Raw genomic sequence first — 12,578 nt, 5'->3', positions numbered from 1 at the left:
TCTCTGCGGCTCCTGGCGGTGACAGTCAGAATTGCAACTCAGTGATTAATCATGGCGAAGATAAGAAATGTGCGTTTGATCCGCTCGATTTTTTTACTGTTATTCAGTAGGGAATACAGAAGCATGATCTGTTACACATTTTAATGCACAATCTGCCGACGGGTCCAGAGGTCGGAATACAATGATGACACACTGAGGGATCTTTATTCTCAGAATTATTATCATGGACTGTGTCGTTTATTTTGATCCTCGCATTAATGCTCCTTTCAGGATCCCTGGTTAGATCATACCGGTCATGTCTGCCAGGGACGTACTGGAAATAATAGCCTCCCAGTAGAATATTGTTGTTGGGTTGTCATGGCAACACGGGCCAGAGAAGATCCGACACGGAAAGGGGGTAAGTCGCATTAGAAAAGCAGTACTCGGTAAGAGAGACCGTAAAATTACATTTGTTTGCTACATTGGGTCAATAAACGATGCTTGTTGGATGCCTTGTCTTTCTGCAACGCAAGACGTAGTTTCTTGTTTTCAAGCTTGGCCATTTGAAAAAGTAGCTACCGTCCAACTTTGTTCTTGGTAAATGGTGAGAGGTTTTGATGATGCTGCTTATTTAGTTAGATTGCAGGGATTAAGTGCATGAGGAATTTGTTAAAGCCTTTTAACGCAGCGTAAGATCAAACGTGACTAATAATTTAATGTTTCGTCATAAACAGCAGCCGCAGGAAAACTTTGAATGCAAGAAGCCAAACTGAGCTGCATAATCTCAGGCTTTGCGCACAATTAATTGTGATTAAATGCAAAATAATAAATATTTAATTATATGGTATGTTTAATAGTTTAAAATAATTACATTATATTTCTGTTTGCGCTTGTTGTGTACAGAACAATGAAATTGTTTCATGTTTCACATCCAGAAGTCAACACCATGACAAATGCTCATTTTCTTAAAAATGCAGTTTTTGCCACAAACATGGTGTTTAAAACTGCATCCTAAATATTTTTTTCCCTCAATCAAAATATTTCCTCACAGTGAAATGCCATGTGTACATACAGGTTGTCGGTCCCTGATTACAACTGGTACATTAATCCGATGCACCATAATATACACGGTTAGTGTACACTAACTGATCACAGAGGCACAGTGCTCTGGAATATCTGTGCCCCTGAGCTTAGATACTAATCATCACTGCAAATCAGGTCATCTATTAAATAAACTGCGTTTGCTTGTTCATCCCCTTACAGAAACCACATTGGCTGTGATCTGGGGCAGCACATCTGTCCATCATGCATTAGTAATGGTGTAACTGAAAGCCTGATTTACGTGACTCTGCAAAAAAATCATTAGTATGTACAGTGCAGCTGGTTTTGTTTCAAACTCATAACAACCAGCTTCTCTAGTTATGAACTATCTAAATCTACAGTCTTTAATGCTTCGACATTCATTTCCAGTGTTATACTATATTTTACTGCTGCTTAGGTTTGGTCTGGTCTATTGTGTTCATTTTCCACTTGACAAAGTGATGATTCAGCATGTCATTTTATTCCTAAATATTAATTTGATGCCACGATGTACTGGCATCCCATCCTGGGCGTCTGGTCACAGGCTCTAGGCTCGTATCTCTGAACCGAACCGTGACCCTGAACCGAAAAAAAGAGGTCAGAAGATGGAGGGATATTCGTTTGACTTTATTCTCAGAGGAAACACTGTATTAAAGAAAAGTCTCACATAATTTAAGGTAATTTTAAGCCAGTGGGTCAAGGTCAAGTTTACTTACAGCACATCTAAAATCAACCAGAGGAAAATAAATAGATAGATATTTAAATATACAGCTCTGGAAAAAAAATTGAGATGCACTATATTTTTAAACAAATCTGCATTTGTAAATCCTGGTTTAATCCTGGTTCTGCTGACAGACGGCTGTGCTGAGCAGCAGGTTACTTCCAGGTTCAGAATTTCTAAGACAGCAGTAACAAGAATAAGGTGAAGCAGGAGACACTGGGAACGACCAGAAACCAGCCAGGTAAAGGGAGGAAGCAACTTTCTAATGCCAGAGATCACTGTCAACTTACCTGGCAGTGCCTCATGAGTCAGAGGGTGACATCAAGTGACCTTCAAAAGGAATGGGAAGCATTAAGTGCAGGTGTGAAGTGCTAGGACAGTGTGTATCAGGCTCCTAGAAGGAGGACTCATTAATGAGGAACAGAGATGAATCCAGCTGCAGTTTGCATGCATATAATATATATATATACACACACACACATATGCACACACATACATATGTAATATGATATAATTAGGGGTGGCATGGTGGTGCAGTGGTTAGCACTGTTACCTCACACCTCTGGGACCCGGGTTCGAGTCTCCGCCTGAGTTTGCATGTTCTCCCCATGTCGTCGTGGGGTTTCCTCCGGGTACTCCGTTTTCCCCCCACAGTCCAAAGACATGCCGAGGCTAATTGGACTTGCTAAATTACCTGTAGGTTTGCATGTATGAGTGATTGCTGTGTGAGTGTGCCCTGTGATGGGCTGGCCCCCCATCCTGGGTTGTTCCCTGCTTCGTGCCCATTGCTTCCAGGATAGGCTCCGGACCCCCCGCGACCCGATAGGATAAGCGGTTTGGAAAATGGATGGATGGATAATTCACAGACGCAAACACAAAAATTGAGAAATGAATGAAACAAAAATCTCTTAATTATTTTCAGAACTGTATTGTACTTGAGCACTTGAGCAGACACTCTGTGTCTGTTTATACACGGTATTTATATACCGTGGATGGGTCAGCTTCAGTCAGGGCTGGGTCTCGTCAGTGAGAAGGTGACTGTGTCAGATCGGTGAAGGCTGCTGCTTCTCCCATACAGTGGCACCCTGATACAATCATTGTTACCCCCCCCCCCCCACACACACACACACACACACACACACACACAAAATAAGTTACTACAAAGTGGCTACGTGTAAAATAAATTAACCATGAAAGAAGACGCCAACGTATATCAGTATGCAATCCCATAATTGTCATATTGACACATGTCTCATATTGATATACTACAACAGCATAATCAAATTCTTGAAATTCAGTTATGGCTTCTGGGATGGTACCACCCCAAGACTTACAGTGTCCCTCTCTGGACACACACTCCCCACAGGGTTGCCGCCTCCCAGAAAGGACCACAGCAATGAGTAAAGGACAGCCGGCCGGGGAGCTTCCCACTGGGGCAGGATCTGCAGGAGGGGTCCTGCAGGCTGGATCAGATCAGGACGGCTTCCAGCAGCGACAGTAAGTCCTGGACTTACCCTCACTAGGCGCCATAAGCATGTTACCCTGGGAAACGCTTTCTGATGTATGAACCATGTTACAGGGGTGGATCTATGGGGGGCGGCTGCTCCTCCCACTGTATGTCTTGCCCATTAAGTTCTCACATGTGGTGACTGACCTGCTTTTATCACCACATGAGAGCTGAATGACTTCAGAGGGCTTTGTGATCCACAGCTATGATATGCTGACTGACACCTGGAACCAGCTGAAGAGGAGAGCAGAGATGCTGTATCCTTTACAAACATGCACACACACACACACACACACACACACACACACACACACACACACACACACACACACACACACACACACACACACACACATGCCCACACAGACAGACGCACAGAACCTTCACTTGGTAGTTGCAGATTAAAGCATGAATTTTACCGAACGGAATCCAGATGGTCAGCTCCAAACCCAAGGTGCTGTTTAGTACCTGTCTCTGCATTAGCATTAGCTGGCAGGGCAGTGTCTTGTGGTATTTTGTGCCTATTAATCTCCACAGAAGCCTTAACGTCCCTGTAAAACAGCAGACGTGAGAACGAGTGGCTGAAAAATGAGACTGAACAAACGACCACGGAGAGTGTGAGTCACAGGCAATTACTGGGGTTATTTTCATCTGCCTCACGGCTGTGTTTGGTAGAGGGTCATGAGGTCGTTTTATGACATGCAAGGTTTAGACCCCACAAAGAGACCTCCTGTTGTACCCTTGAAGTACAAGATCAGGAGCATGAACTGGCAGGGAGAATATGCATTTGTAAAAATTGTCACTTTAGCGAAAAGCATCAACTTAGCAGCTAATGTAAAAGGAGTATCTTTGCGGAGCAGGTCTCATCGCTCACACACTGACCCACAGGAAGAGTATGTGAGCTTCGTGTCCAGAAAGACAGAGATACTTCAGAATGCCATCGAGACCCTAAACGAGCAGAGCCGGCAGGAGGTGGAGAGGCTGAGGAAGCAGAGGGAGGCGGAGCTGCAGAAGCACACAGAGAAGGTCAACGGTGCGGCTGCGAGAGCGCTTTGGGCGGAGTCATGTGGCAGGCTGGGGGGTGTTCCATGAAGCACTGCTAACTTAACTTAGCTAACTTAAGCTCGAAGCCATGATCATCCGATAAGAGTTTAGGTAAGGAGCATTCCATGACTTACGTTAACCCAGCTAACTCAGAAATCCTGCTTTGTGGATTTTTGGCCTTAACACACATTTGGTTCATATTCTGTAAGCTTGTTAGTTAGCATAGTTTTGAAAATATAATTTAAACAGCTCAGTGGTTCTCAGCTGGTACATCCTCAAGATCCTTGGTCATTAAGTCACAAACCCAAAACAGTTGTCGATCAGGGGGGGTTAATCTCTAACACTGTGCTTTTGGTGATACCCACCCGCTGAGGAATACTGATCTAGATCATTAGATCAGTCCTCTTTTCCTTTTTTGACTGTGATTGGTGCTCCTCACTTAGCTCTGTGAATATTTCAGAGTTAAAGAGGAGAATCCTGGAGAAGGAGTCTGAAATATGTCACCTGAAGGCCGAGATTGCAGAGCTCAGCGAGTTTAAGGTAGAGGAAATGCCGCACGCAAGATCCACAGAGCTGGAATCGGTACCAACTCGAATATGCAGCTGCTAGGCACAGAAAGACTTTGGAAAAGGAAACTTCAATTATATAGATGTAGAACAGGTTTAGTTTGGTGTCATAAAATGCCCAAATACGGCAATACATTCCACTGAGCCCCACTGCATCTGTCAGAACCAGCATCAGCAACAGCAGCTTGGCCGCATTTCGGAGCTGCAGGGACAGCTGGAGGCCATGTACTGCAGCCACGCCAAGGAAGTGCGTGTCCAGATGGCCGACTGCCACAGTAAGAAGGCTCAATATGAGAAGCAGGCCAGGCAGGCGGTGGAGGACTTCACCCGCGCCGCCAATAGGGTGGGTACAGCTCCGCGTGCGGGCAGAGCTCTCCTCACACGGCACAATCAGACACACCTACCTGACACTGTTGTATTGGCACTCGCATGCCTGCAGCGGGGTCAAACCCGGGGGAAACTGTAATGGGCCACTGACGTAGCCACGCGTCTCACTGACGGCCTACTGACATGGCGATGCTTCCCACTGACGTAGCCACGTGTCTCACTGACGGCCTACTGACATGGCGATGCTTCCCACTGACGTAGCCACGCGTCTCACTGACGGCCTACTGACATGGCGATGCTTCCCACTGACGTAGCCACGCGTCTCACTGACGGCCTACTGACATAGCGATGCTTCCCACTGACGTAGCCACGCGTCTCACTGACGGCCTACTGACATGGCGATGCTTCCCACTGACGTAGCCACGTGTCTCACTGACGGCCTACTGACATAGCGATGCTTCCCACTGACGTAGCCACGCGTCTCACTGACGGCCTACTGACATAGCGATGCTTCCCAATGACGTAGCCACGCGTCTCACTGACGGCCTACTGACATAGCGATGCTTCCCACTGACGTAGCCACGCGTCTCACTGACGGCCTACTGACATGGCGATGCTTCCCACTGACGTAGCCACGCGTCTCACTGACGGCCTACTGACATGGCGATGCTTCCCACTGACGTAGCCACGCGCCTCACTGACGGCCTACTGACATAGCGATGCTTCTCACTGACGTAGCCACGCGCCTCACTGACGGCCTACTGACATAGCGATGCTTCTCACTGACGTAGCCATGCGTCTCACTGACGGCCTACTGACATAGCGATGCTTCCCAATGACGTAGCCACGCGTCTCACTGACGGCCTACTGACATAGCGATGCTTCCCACTGACGTAGCCACGCGTCTCACTGACGGCCTACTGACATAGCGATGCTTCCCACTGATGTAGCCACGTGTCTCACTGACGGCCTACTGACATAGCGATGCTTCCCAATGACGTAGCCACGCGTCTCACTGACGGCCTACTGACATAGCGATGCTTCCCACTGACGTAGCCACGCGTCTCACTGACGGCCTACTGACATGGCGATGCATCCCACTGACGTAGCCACGCGTCTCACTGACGGCCTACTGACATGGCGATGCTTCCCACTGACGTAGCCACGCGCCTCACTGACGGCCTACTGACATAGCGATGCTTCTCACTGACGTAGCCACGCGTTTCACTGACGGCCTACTGACATAGCGATGCTTCCCACTGACGTAGCCACGCGTCTCACTGACGGCCTACTGACATAGCGATGCTTCCCACTGACATAGCCACGCGTCTCACTGACGGCCTACTGACATAGCGATGCTTCCCACTGACGGCTTACTGACATGGCGATGCTTCCCACTGACGTAGCCACGCGTCTCACTGACGGCCTACTGACATAGCGATGCTTCCCACTGACGTAGCAATGAATCCTACTGATGGCAAAGTGATGTAGCGACACATCCCACTGATGACCCCCTGATGTAGCGAACTGTTAGTGATGGGCACAGCTAACCAAAAAGTTAGCTTCGATAACTGCCAAACCGCTAACTCCAAAGTTTAGTAACACTAAACACAGATCCCTAACCTCAGACCACTCTGCCCCACATAAACCAAACCGAACCAAACTGAAACCAATTCTGAAATCCATAAAAGCATACTGCTTATCCTACTGGGTCGCGGGGGGTCCGGAGCCTATCCCGGATGCAATGGGTGCGAGGCAGGGAAAAACCCACGACGGGGGGTCAGCCCATCGCAGGGCACACTCACACACCATTCACTCACACATGCACACCTACGGGCAATTTAGCAAGTCCAATCAGCCTCAGCATGTTTTTGGACTGTGGGGGGAAACCGGAGTACCCGGAGGAAACCCCACGACGACATGGGGAGAACATGCAAACTCCACACACATGTGACCCAGGCAGAGACTCGAACCCGCATCACAGAGGTGTGAGGCAACAGTGCTAACCACTGCACCACCATGCCGCACTCTAAAAACATACATAGAGACCTCAAATTTAACCTGTTTAAGACTAATGTCCCATCTGTTGGACTAAAATGATTAGCTTGGGATATTTAGTCAATTGTGTTGGATTCTATCGTATCTCCGGAATGAATCCGCATTGAAAATTACTTCCTATATTCCGTTTGCGAGACATAAACGTTTTTGTTGGAGAAGCCCTATTTGACAACTGGCCCATGCTGACATTAGCCCTGTAGGGACTACAAACATGGCGCCATTTACCCAGAACTAGGAAGGTCTCAGCTCTTTATCGGTGAATAGCTCTGTCGATCAGAACCTGGAAAACACAGCCGGGGGCAGGTATCACAAAGCAGGATTTTTTACTCAGCCGGATAACTTAAACTAGGGTACCTTACATCCGACAAGTTATCCAGTTAATCAAGAAATTCAGCTTTGTGATACAGACCCCTTGTTTTCCGCTTAGTTTGGGGTACCCCAGTTTAAATGGACTTTATTTTCAGTCACTTACATTAGCCCAGACTACCTTAAATCTGACAAGTTATCAACCAATCATATCTTGTGTTTACTAGTAGTAAGCACACAGCATGCTAGACATGCAGACATGCTCACAACAGACAGGAACAAATATGTATGATTTAAGGGTTTACAAAGGATTTAGGATTTACAATTAACGGAACTAAATTTAGTAGATGCTAACTTGTCTAACAAAAAAAAGTTTGCTTCGCTAATTAGTGGTTAGCAAAACCCTGCCCACTCATAAGGTCCTACTGACGGCCCACTGGCAAGGTGATGCATCCTACTGACGGCCCACTGGCAAAGTGATGCATCTTACTGACGGCCCACTGGCAAAGTGATGCATCCTACTGACGGCCCACTGGCAAGGTGATGCATGTTACTGACAGCCCACTGGCAAGGTGATGCATGTTACCGACAGCCCACTGGCAAGGTGATGCATCCTACTTACGGCTCACTGACGTAGCAACGTGTCCTGCTGATGGCCACTGATGAACTGAGCCGTCCTGCTGACATAACAGCCCATCCCACTGATGGTTCATTGACATAGTGGCGCGTACTTACATGGAAACAGACCAGCGTCTCAGATTTCTGCTGTTGTGTAACGTGCCAACACACTGACCCCCCCCCCACAGGAGGCAATTCGGTCCATGATGGCCCAAATCCAGCAGGTGTCCCAAGAAAACCAGAGCCTGCAGGGGGAGCTGCAGCAGCTGATTCAGAGGACACACGTGCTCCGCTCTCGCCGGGGTCAGCTGCAGGCGCACAGGCAGCAGCTACTGCTGGAGAAAGAGTGTGGGCGGGTGGTGCGCAGACAGAGGGCACGGCCAGAAGAGGGCAGCGATGTGCCACCTGGTCAATAATGCCGTTCAGTGAGAAAGGCACAGAGGCTGAGGACAGGCCTGCAGGCAGACGGATTCGCACAGTTCAAAAAGGCTGGCAGTACGTGCAAACAGGTACACATTCAGAGAGTCCTCTGTAACCCACGCCCCCCCGTCCTCAAAGCAGTCTAATAAACATCAATGAAAGCTATATGGAGAGGCTTCTTAGCAGGAGTTATAAGGGGCTTCACATGGTCAGAGCTAGGTTCACTGTACAGTGAGGACCCAGTGAATTCATAATGTTCCCATATCATGCGGGTGACACAGCTGGGTCCCTATAGCCCTCATCGCTCTGCAGTCCGGACACATACAGGTCTGTGGGTGGAGATGGCAGCCTCTTCCAAGCGTGTTATATTACTTCACACAACCCACAGCCCGCAGAGTGAAAACGGGCGGGTGTCTGATGGCACAAACACTCCGGTCTGTGTGCAATGTGTGTCTGGGAAGAGATGCGCCTGAAAATAAGACCGTTGCCTGATCCAAACTGGGAAGAAATGGATAAAAAGTTTGCTTTAAAGAAAAACAGCCAAAAATGTAATACAGGAAAGATTCTGTCTTTAAATATATATGCATTTGTAGTACACACTTCAGCCCAGCAGAGGGCAGGGCAATATACACCAGATAACTGTAAGAGGTAGTTTATTAGTCTTTAGAACAAGCATGAAAACACCATTCACACAGTCATCCACATATACACAGTATTTTTACATATTTACATTTTATTATATAAATTATAAAAATAAAACTGATGTAAATTAACTTTAAACTCATTCATACAAATGACATGAAAGGAGAAGGTAACGACGGGGGAAATTTGACGCATTTATTTTCAAAAATAAGCATTTCTTTGTACACATCAGAATAATTTAACGAATGCTTTAAAATGGTCCCCTCTGTAAAATAATAACCAAGGTTCCAGGTCCTGAGGTGCAGAGAGGATCTTGTCCAGTGTCCAGGCTCAGTACGCATAAGATCCTACTGAAGACCTGTCGTCCACGAGCTCCTGATATTCTGACATCCCGCACCTCTGTCAGCAATAATAAATAAAGATAATATAAAAAGAATTGCACAGTAGTGTATCAGAAAGCCCTGTCTGACATCACCCAAAGCAAAGATGCAAAGAACGTCACGATGGCACCTGCATGCATGAAATAATGCATGCCTACCATGTGTGCACGTTTGTAGGGCATGGTGGAAAATCAGGCTGGATCGGGAGGGGACCGTCGGGTGTCTAGCTTCTAAGCCTGCGTGTGCTTCAAATAATGGCCAGCTGGGTCTTCATCTGCGTACCGTTCAGTCGGTGCTACCACTGTGCTGGATAGAGAGAAGGGCGGCTCTGTACCGACACCCCCACCCTGCCTAAATAGACACAAGGGGGCCAATAGTATTCCTATAAGCCAAAACTAATGGCAGTGACATGCATCTACATCCAGCTCAGCACATTCAAGAGACTAGAGTCGCCCACCGAGTTCACTGCTATACGACTTGGACAGACACATAAATACAGTTCATAGGAAAGTGCATCTCTCTTCATATGGTTTCTTATTTAAACAGACTAGTGTTAGTACACCAAACCCAACCTCACCAGAAGGGGTCCGGAGATCATCAACCCTTTGCTTCCCTTGCCTTTTGATGCCACCATGGAATCAAGGAAACACCAGTTACCATCCTCAGCAGAACTGCTCTTTTCCCTTCCTCTGTTTTTATTATGCGAGAATTTTGGACCTGAATTCTGAGTCAGGGTGGAGGGGTACCCCAGAGACAACCTCCAGACCCCCAGCAATGGCTGTGCTTTTAGTGTTTTCCTCCCCACACTCAAGATCAAGTCATTTAACTTTTAAGAGGAGTTTAAAAAAAATGTCTACATTTAAGGTAATTATATGCAGGGCTTTCCCCATAGGACCAGGCCAAACCCATTCATGCTGTGAGCAGAACAGGTGAACCCGCCTGGGCCGTTGGCTCGTTTCGAAGGTGCCTCGGCCATTTGACGTCCTGTAGGCACCGTCCCCTCGCTGCCATTTACCAAAACCACGGGGGGACCTGCTGTTGCTGTTGCCATGGAGCTCCTGGTTACCATTGAGTGCGTGGAACCAGAGGCTCATCAGAGCAGACCTATGTTTCTCAAGTGCCTGGCAACAGTGGGCAACTCAGCCAGTGATCTGAAGAGTTTATCCCGTCTGAATAGAAACCCAGAGTGAGCACACCTGTGTCCCGATGAGAAAAAGGCTACATTCATCTCCTAATTGCAGCGCATGTCCTGATTCAGTGGTTAACATCACCCCTTGGTCCCTCAGCCACCCTGCCCTCCGCCCTCTTTGGTCCCGGGCCTCAGGGAGTGGTTAGGAGGCAAAAATCACACTTCAAGGGGTGACGTACGGTGTGACTTTGGTGTGCCCCAGGTGAGGTGACAGGCCTCAAGCCATCCTGAAGGACTTATGAGAGAACAGGATGCGGAGAGCTGTCGCACCACCCCACTGGCTCTGCACGGGCGGTGGCCTGAGGGGGTCAAAAGAAGTGCCACTATAGCGCCAGACCGAGTCCACACCCTTCTGTACCCTCTTGATGGGCAGACAGCTAAGTCTGTGTGTTATTCTACATGTTAAGAGGCACTCCCGGGTCTATTCGCTGACCCTTGTGATTAATCCACGTGCCACACAACCAGCTCCTTGTCAAATGGAGCTCTCGTCAAATGGAGCTCTCCTCAAATGGAGCCAATGGGGCAGCCTTGGGGATCTTGAGATCTGTGAACTCGTCCATCCCCGACGACATCTCCTCCTCTAGCTGCTCCGCTGTCTCCTCCATCCCGTCCGGCTCCTTGCCGTCTACCTCCACGGCCCGGTTGACCGCCGATTCCTGTAGCTTGTGGCCGCCGCTGTTGCCGTAGACGCTGTGTCCATTGAGCGCCCCGTTCCGCTTCTCCGTGAGGGGCACACCCTCGGACAGCAGGCTGGCACTGCTGGGGGACAGGGGCGTGTCTGAGGACTGCAGGAAGTCCCGCCCATTCTTTTCAGGCATGTGGGCGGTCCTGTGGCCCACGCACATAATGTAAAGCAGACAGCCCAAGAAGGCCCCAGCAAAGAAGCACACGGGGTAACCGGCCACCACGTGGCGCGTGCCTGTCAGGGCCTCAACCACACCCATGCAGGGGGCGTCCATGGCCAGCTGGTACTCAGCTTTGCGGCAGGGAGGCTGCTCTCGGCCGACTTCCTCGCAGAAGCAGGTGTAGATGCCCACACTGTCGCTACTGACCATCACCTCCAGGTGGCGCTGCCATGTGTGGCGGCCATCTGGGTGGACCCAGTAGCAAGACCGAGGTGAGAGCTGCTCACAGGACAGGACGATGTGCATCCCGGTCATCACGTGAAAATCCTTCACTGTGGGACGGCAGCGTGCTGTGGGGGCAAGTCAGAGGTCCCATTATTTACATCAATATGGACAGGGGTACAATGGTGACCTGCTCTACTGACTTAACAGCACTAGTGGTCCAATGAAAAAAACCTTTAAAGATGCCCATAATTAAGGAGAAGAAAATGGGGCAGTCCTAATTTATAACAGGCTTATTTACTTTAACATTTAAAGGTTGAAGGTTAGAGGAAGTCATTAAATGTTACATTAATAAGACACTGACTTTCATGGTTCATGGCTGCTTCGTGTTGGATTTTTATGGTCTGCATGGTTTGGCCTCCTTTCTAGCTGCTTAACAGCTTTTCAGATGGACCTTGTGTGACATTTAAAATCTCGGAGGCCAGACCTGATCCTCACGGGCCACAGAGGATCTGATTAAGTTTCCGTGCGGCTGGCGTTCACCGAGGGGGGGGGGGGGGGGGGGTCGTGAACGGGACCTACCGTCTCCGACGCCGCACTGCCTCAGCAGGTCTTCAGGCTCGGCTCCCATCGGGATCCTAGCGGAGTTTGGGAAACGGACCCACGTTCAGTGA

General features: G+C 48.7%; 2 protein-coding genes across 5 annotated transcripts in view; one reads left to right on the top strand and one right to left on the bottom strand.

The window, feature by feature from the left end:
* The first annotated feature begins 22 nt into the window (after window positions 1–22).
* On the top strand, window positions 23–8,791 carry ccdc166 (coiled-coil domain containing 166). Of its 2 annotated transcripts, none has more exons than XM_048969866.1 (8): window positions 23–397; window positions 3,147–3,277; window positions 3,491–3,544; window positions 3,853–3,904; window positions 4,176–4,320; window positions 4,792–4,871; window positions 5,061–5,240; window positions 8,395–8,791. In XM_048969866.1, the coding sequence occupies exons 2-8, from the start codon at window positions 3,177–3,179 to the stop codon at window positions 8,620–8,622; spliced, it is 840 nt and encodes a 279-aa protein (XP_048825823.1). In that variant the 5' UTR covers window positions 23–397; window positions 3,147–3,176; the 3' UTR covers window positions 8,623–8,791. The 2 variants fall into 2 exon arrangements, with proteins under 2 accessions (XP_048825823.1, XP_048825822.1); XM_048969865.1 differs by having other exon boundaries at window positions 3,850–3,904.
* A 658-nt stretch (window positions 8,792–9,449) lies between these two features.
* sema4f (sema domain, immunoglobulin domain (Ig), transmembrane domain (TM) and short cytoplasmic domain, (semaphorin) 4F) overlaps window positions 9,450–12,578 on the bottom strand; it is a 43,965-nt gene continuing 40,836 nt past the window's right edge. For 2 of the 3 annotated variants that reach the window (XM_048969832.1, XM_048969833.1), the window contains exons 13-14: window positions 12,487–12,542; window positions 9,450–12,032 (exon numbers count right to left, since the gene is read on the bottom strand). In XM_048969832.1, the coding sequence (XP_048825789.1) occupies window positions 11,326–12,032; window positions 12,487–12,542 (763 nt within the window). In that variant the 3' untranslated portion in view covers window positions 9,450–11,325. The remainder of the gene's footprint in view (window positions 12,033–12,486; window positions 12,543–12,578) is intronic. The other variant, XR_007381103.1, reaches the window with a different exon arrangement.

Source organism: Brienomyrus brachyistius, chromosome 12 (genome assembly GCF_023856365.1).
Source record: "Brienomyrus brachyistius isolate T26 chromosome 12, BBRACH_0.4, whole genome shotgun sequence".
NCBI classification, from domain to species: domain Eukaryota; kingdom Metazoa; phylum Chordata; class Actinopteri; order Osteoglossiformes; family Mormyridae; genus Brienomyrus; species Brienomyrus brachyistius.
Note: the sequence above shows the minus strand (reverse complement) of the source record. Positions and strands in the feature narration are given on the sequence as shown.

Bases quoted from the DNA above. Each gene is read 5' to 3' on its own strand.
- ccdc166 (XM_048969865.1), top strand. From the start codon at position 3,177: ATGAGTAAAGGACAGCCGGCCGGGGAGCTTCCCACTGGGGCAGGATCT. The intron at 3,278-3,490 runs GTAAGTCCTGGA...TGTGATCCACAG, and splicing joins GACGGCTTCCAGCAGCGACA to CTATGATATGCTGACTGACA. The intron at 3,545-3,849 runs GTATCCTTTACA...CCTGTAAAACAG, and splicing joins AAGAGGAGAGCAGAGATGCT to CAGACGTGAGAACGAGTGGC.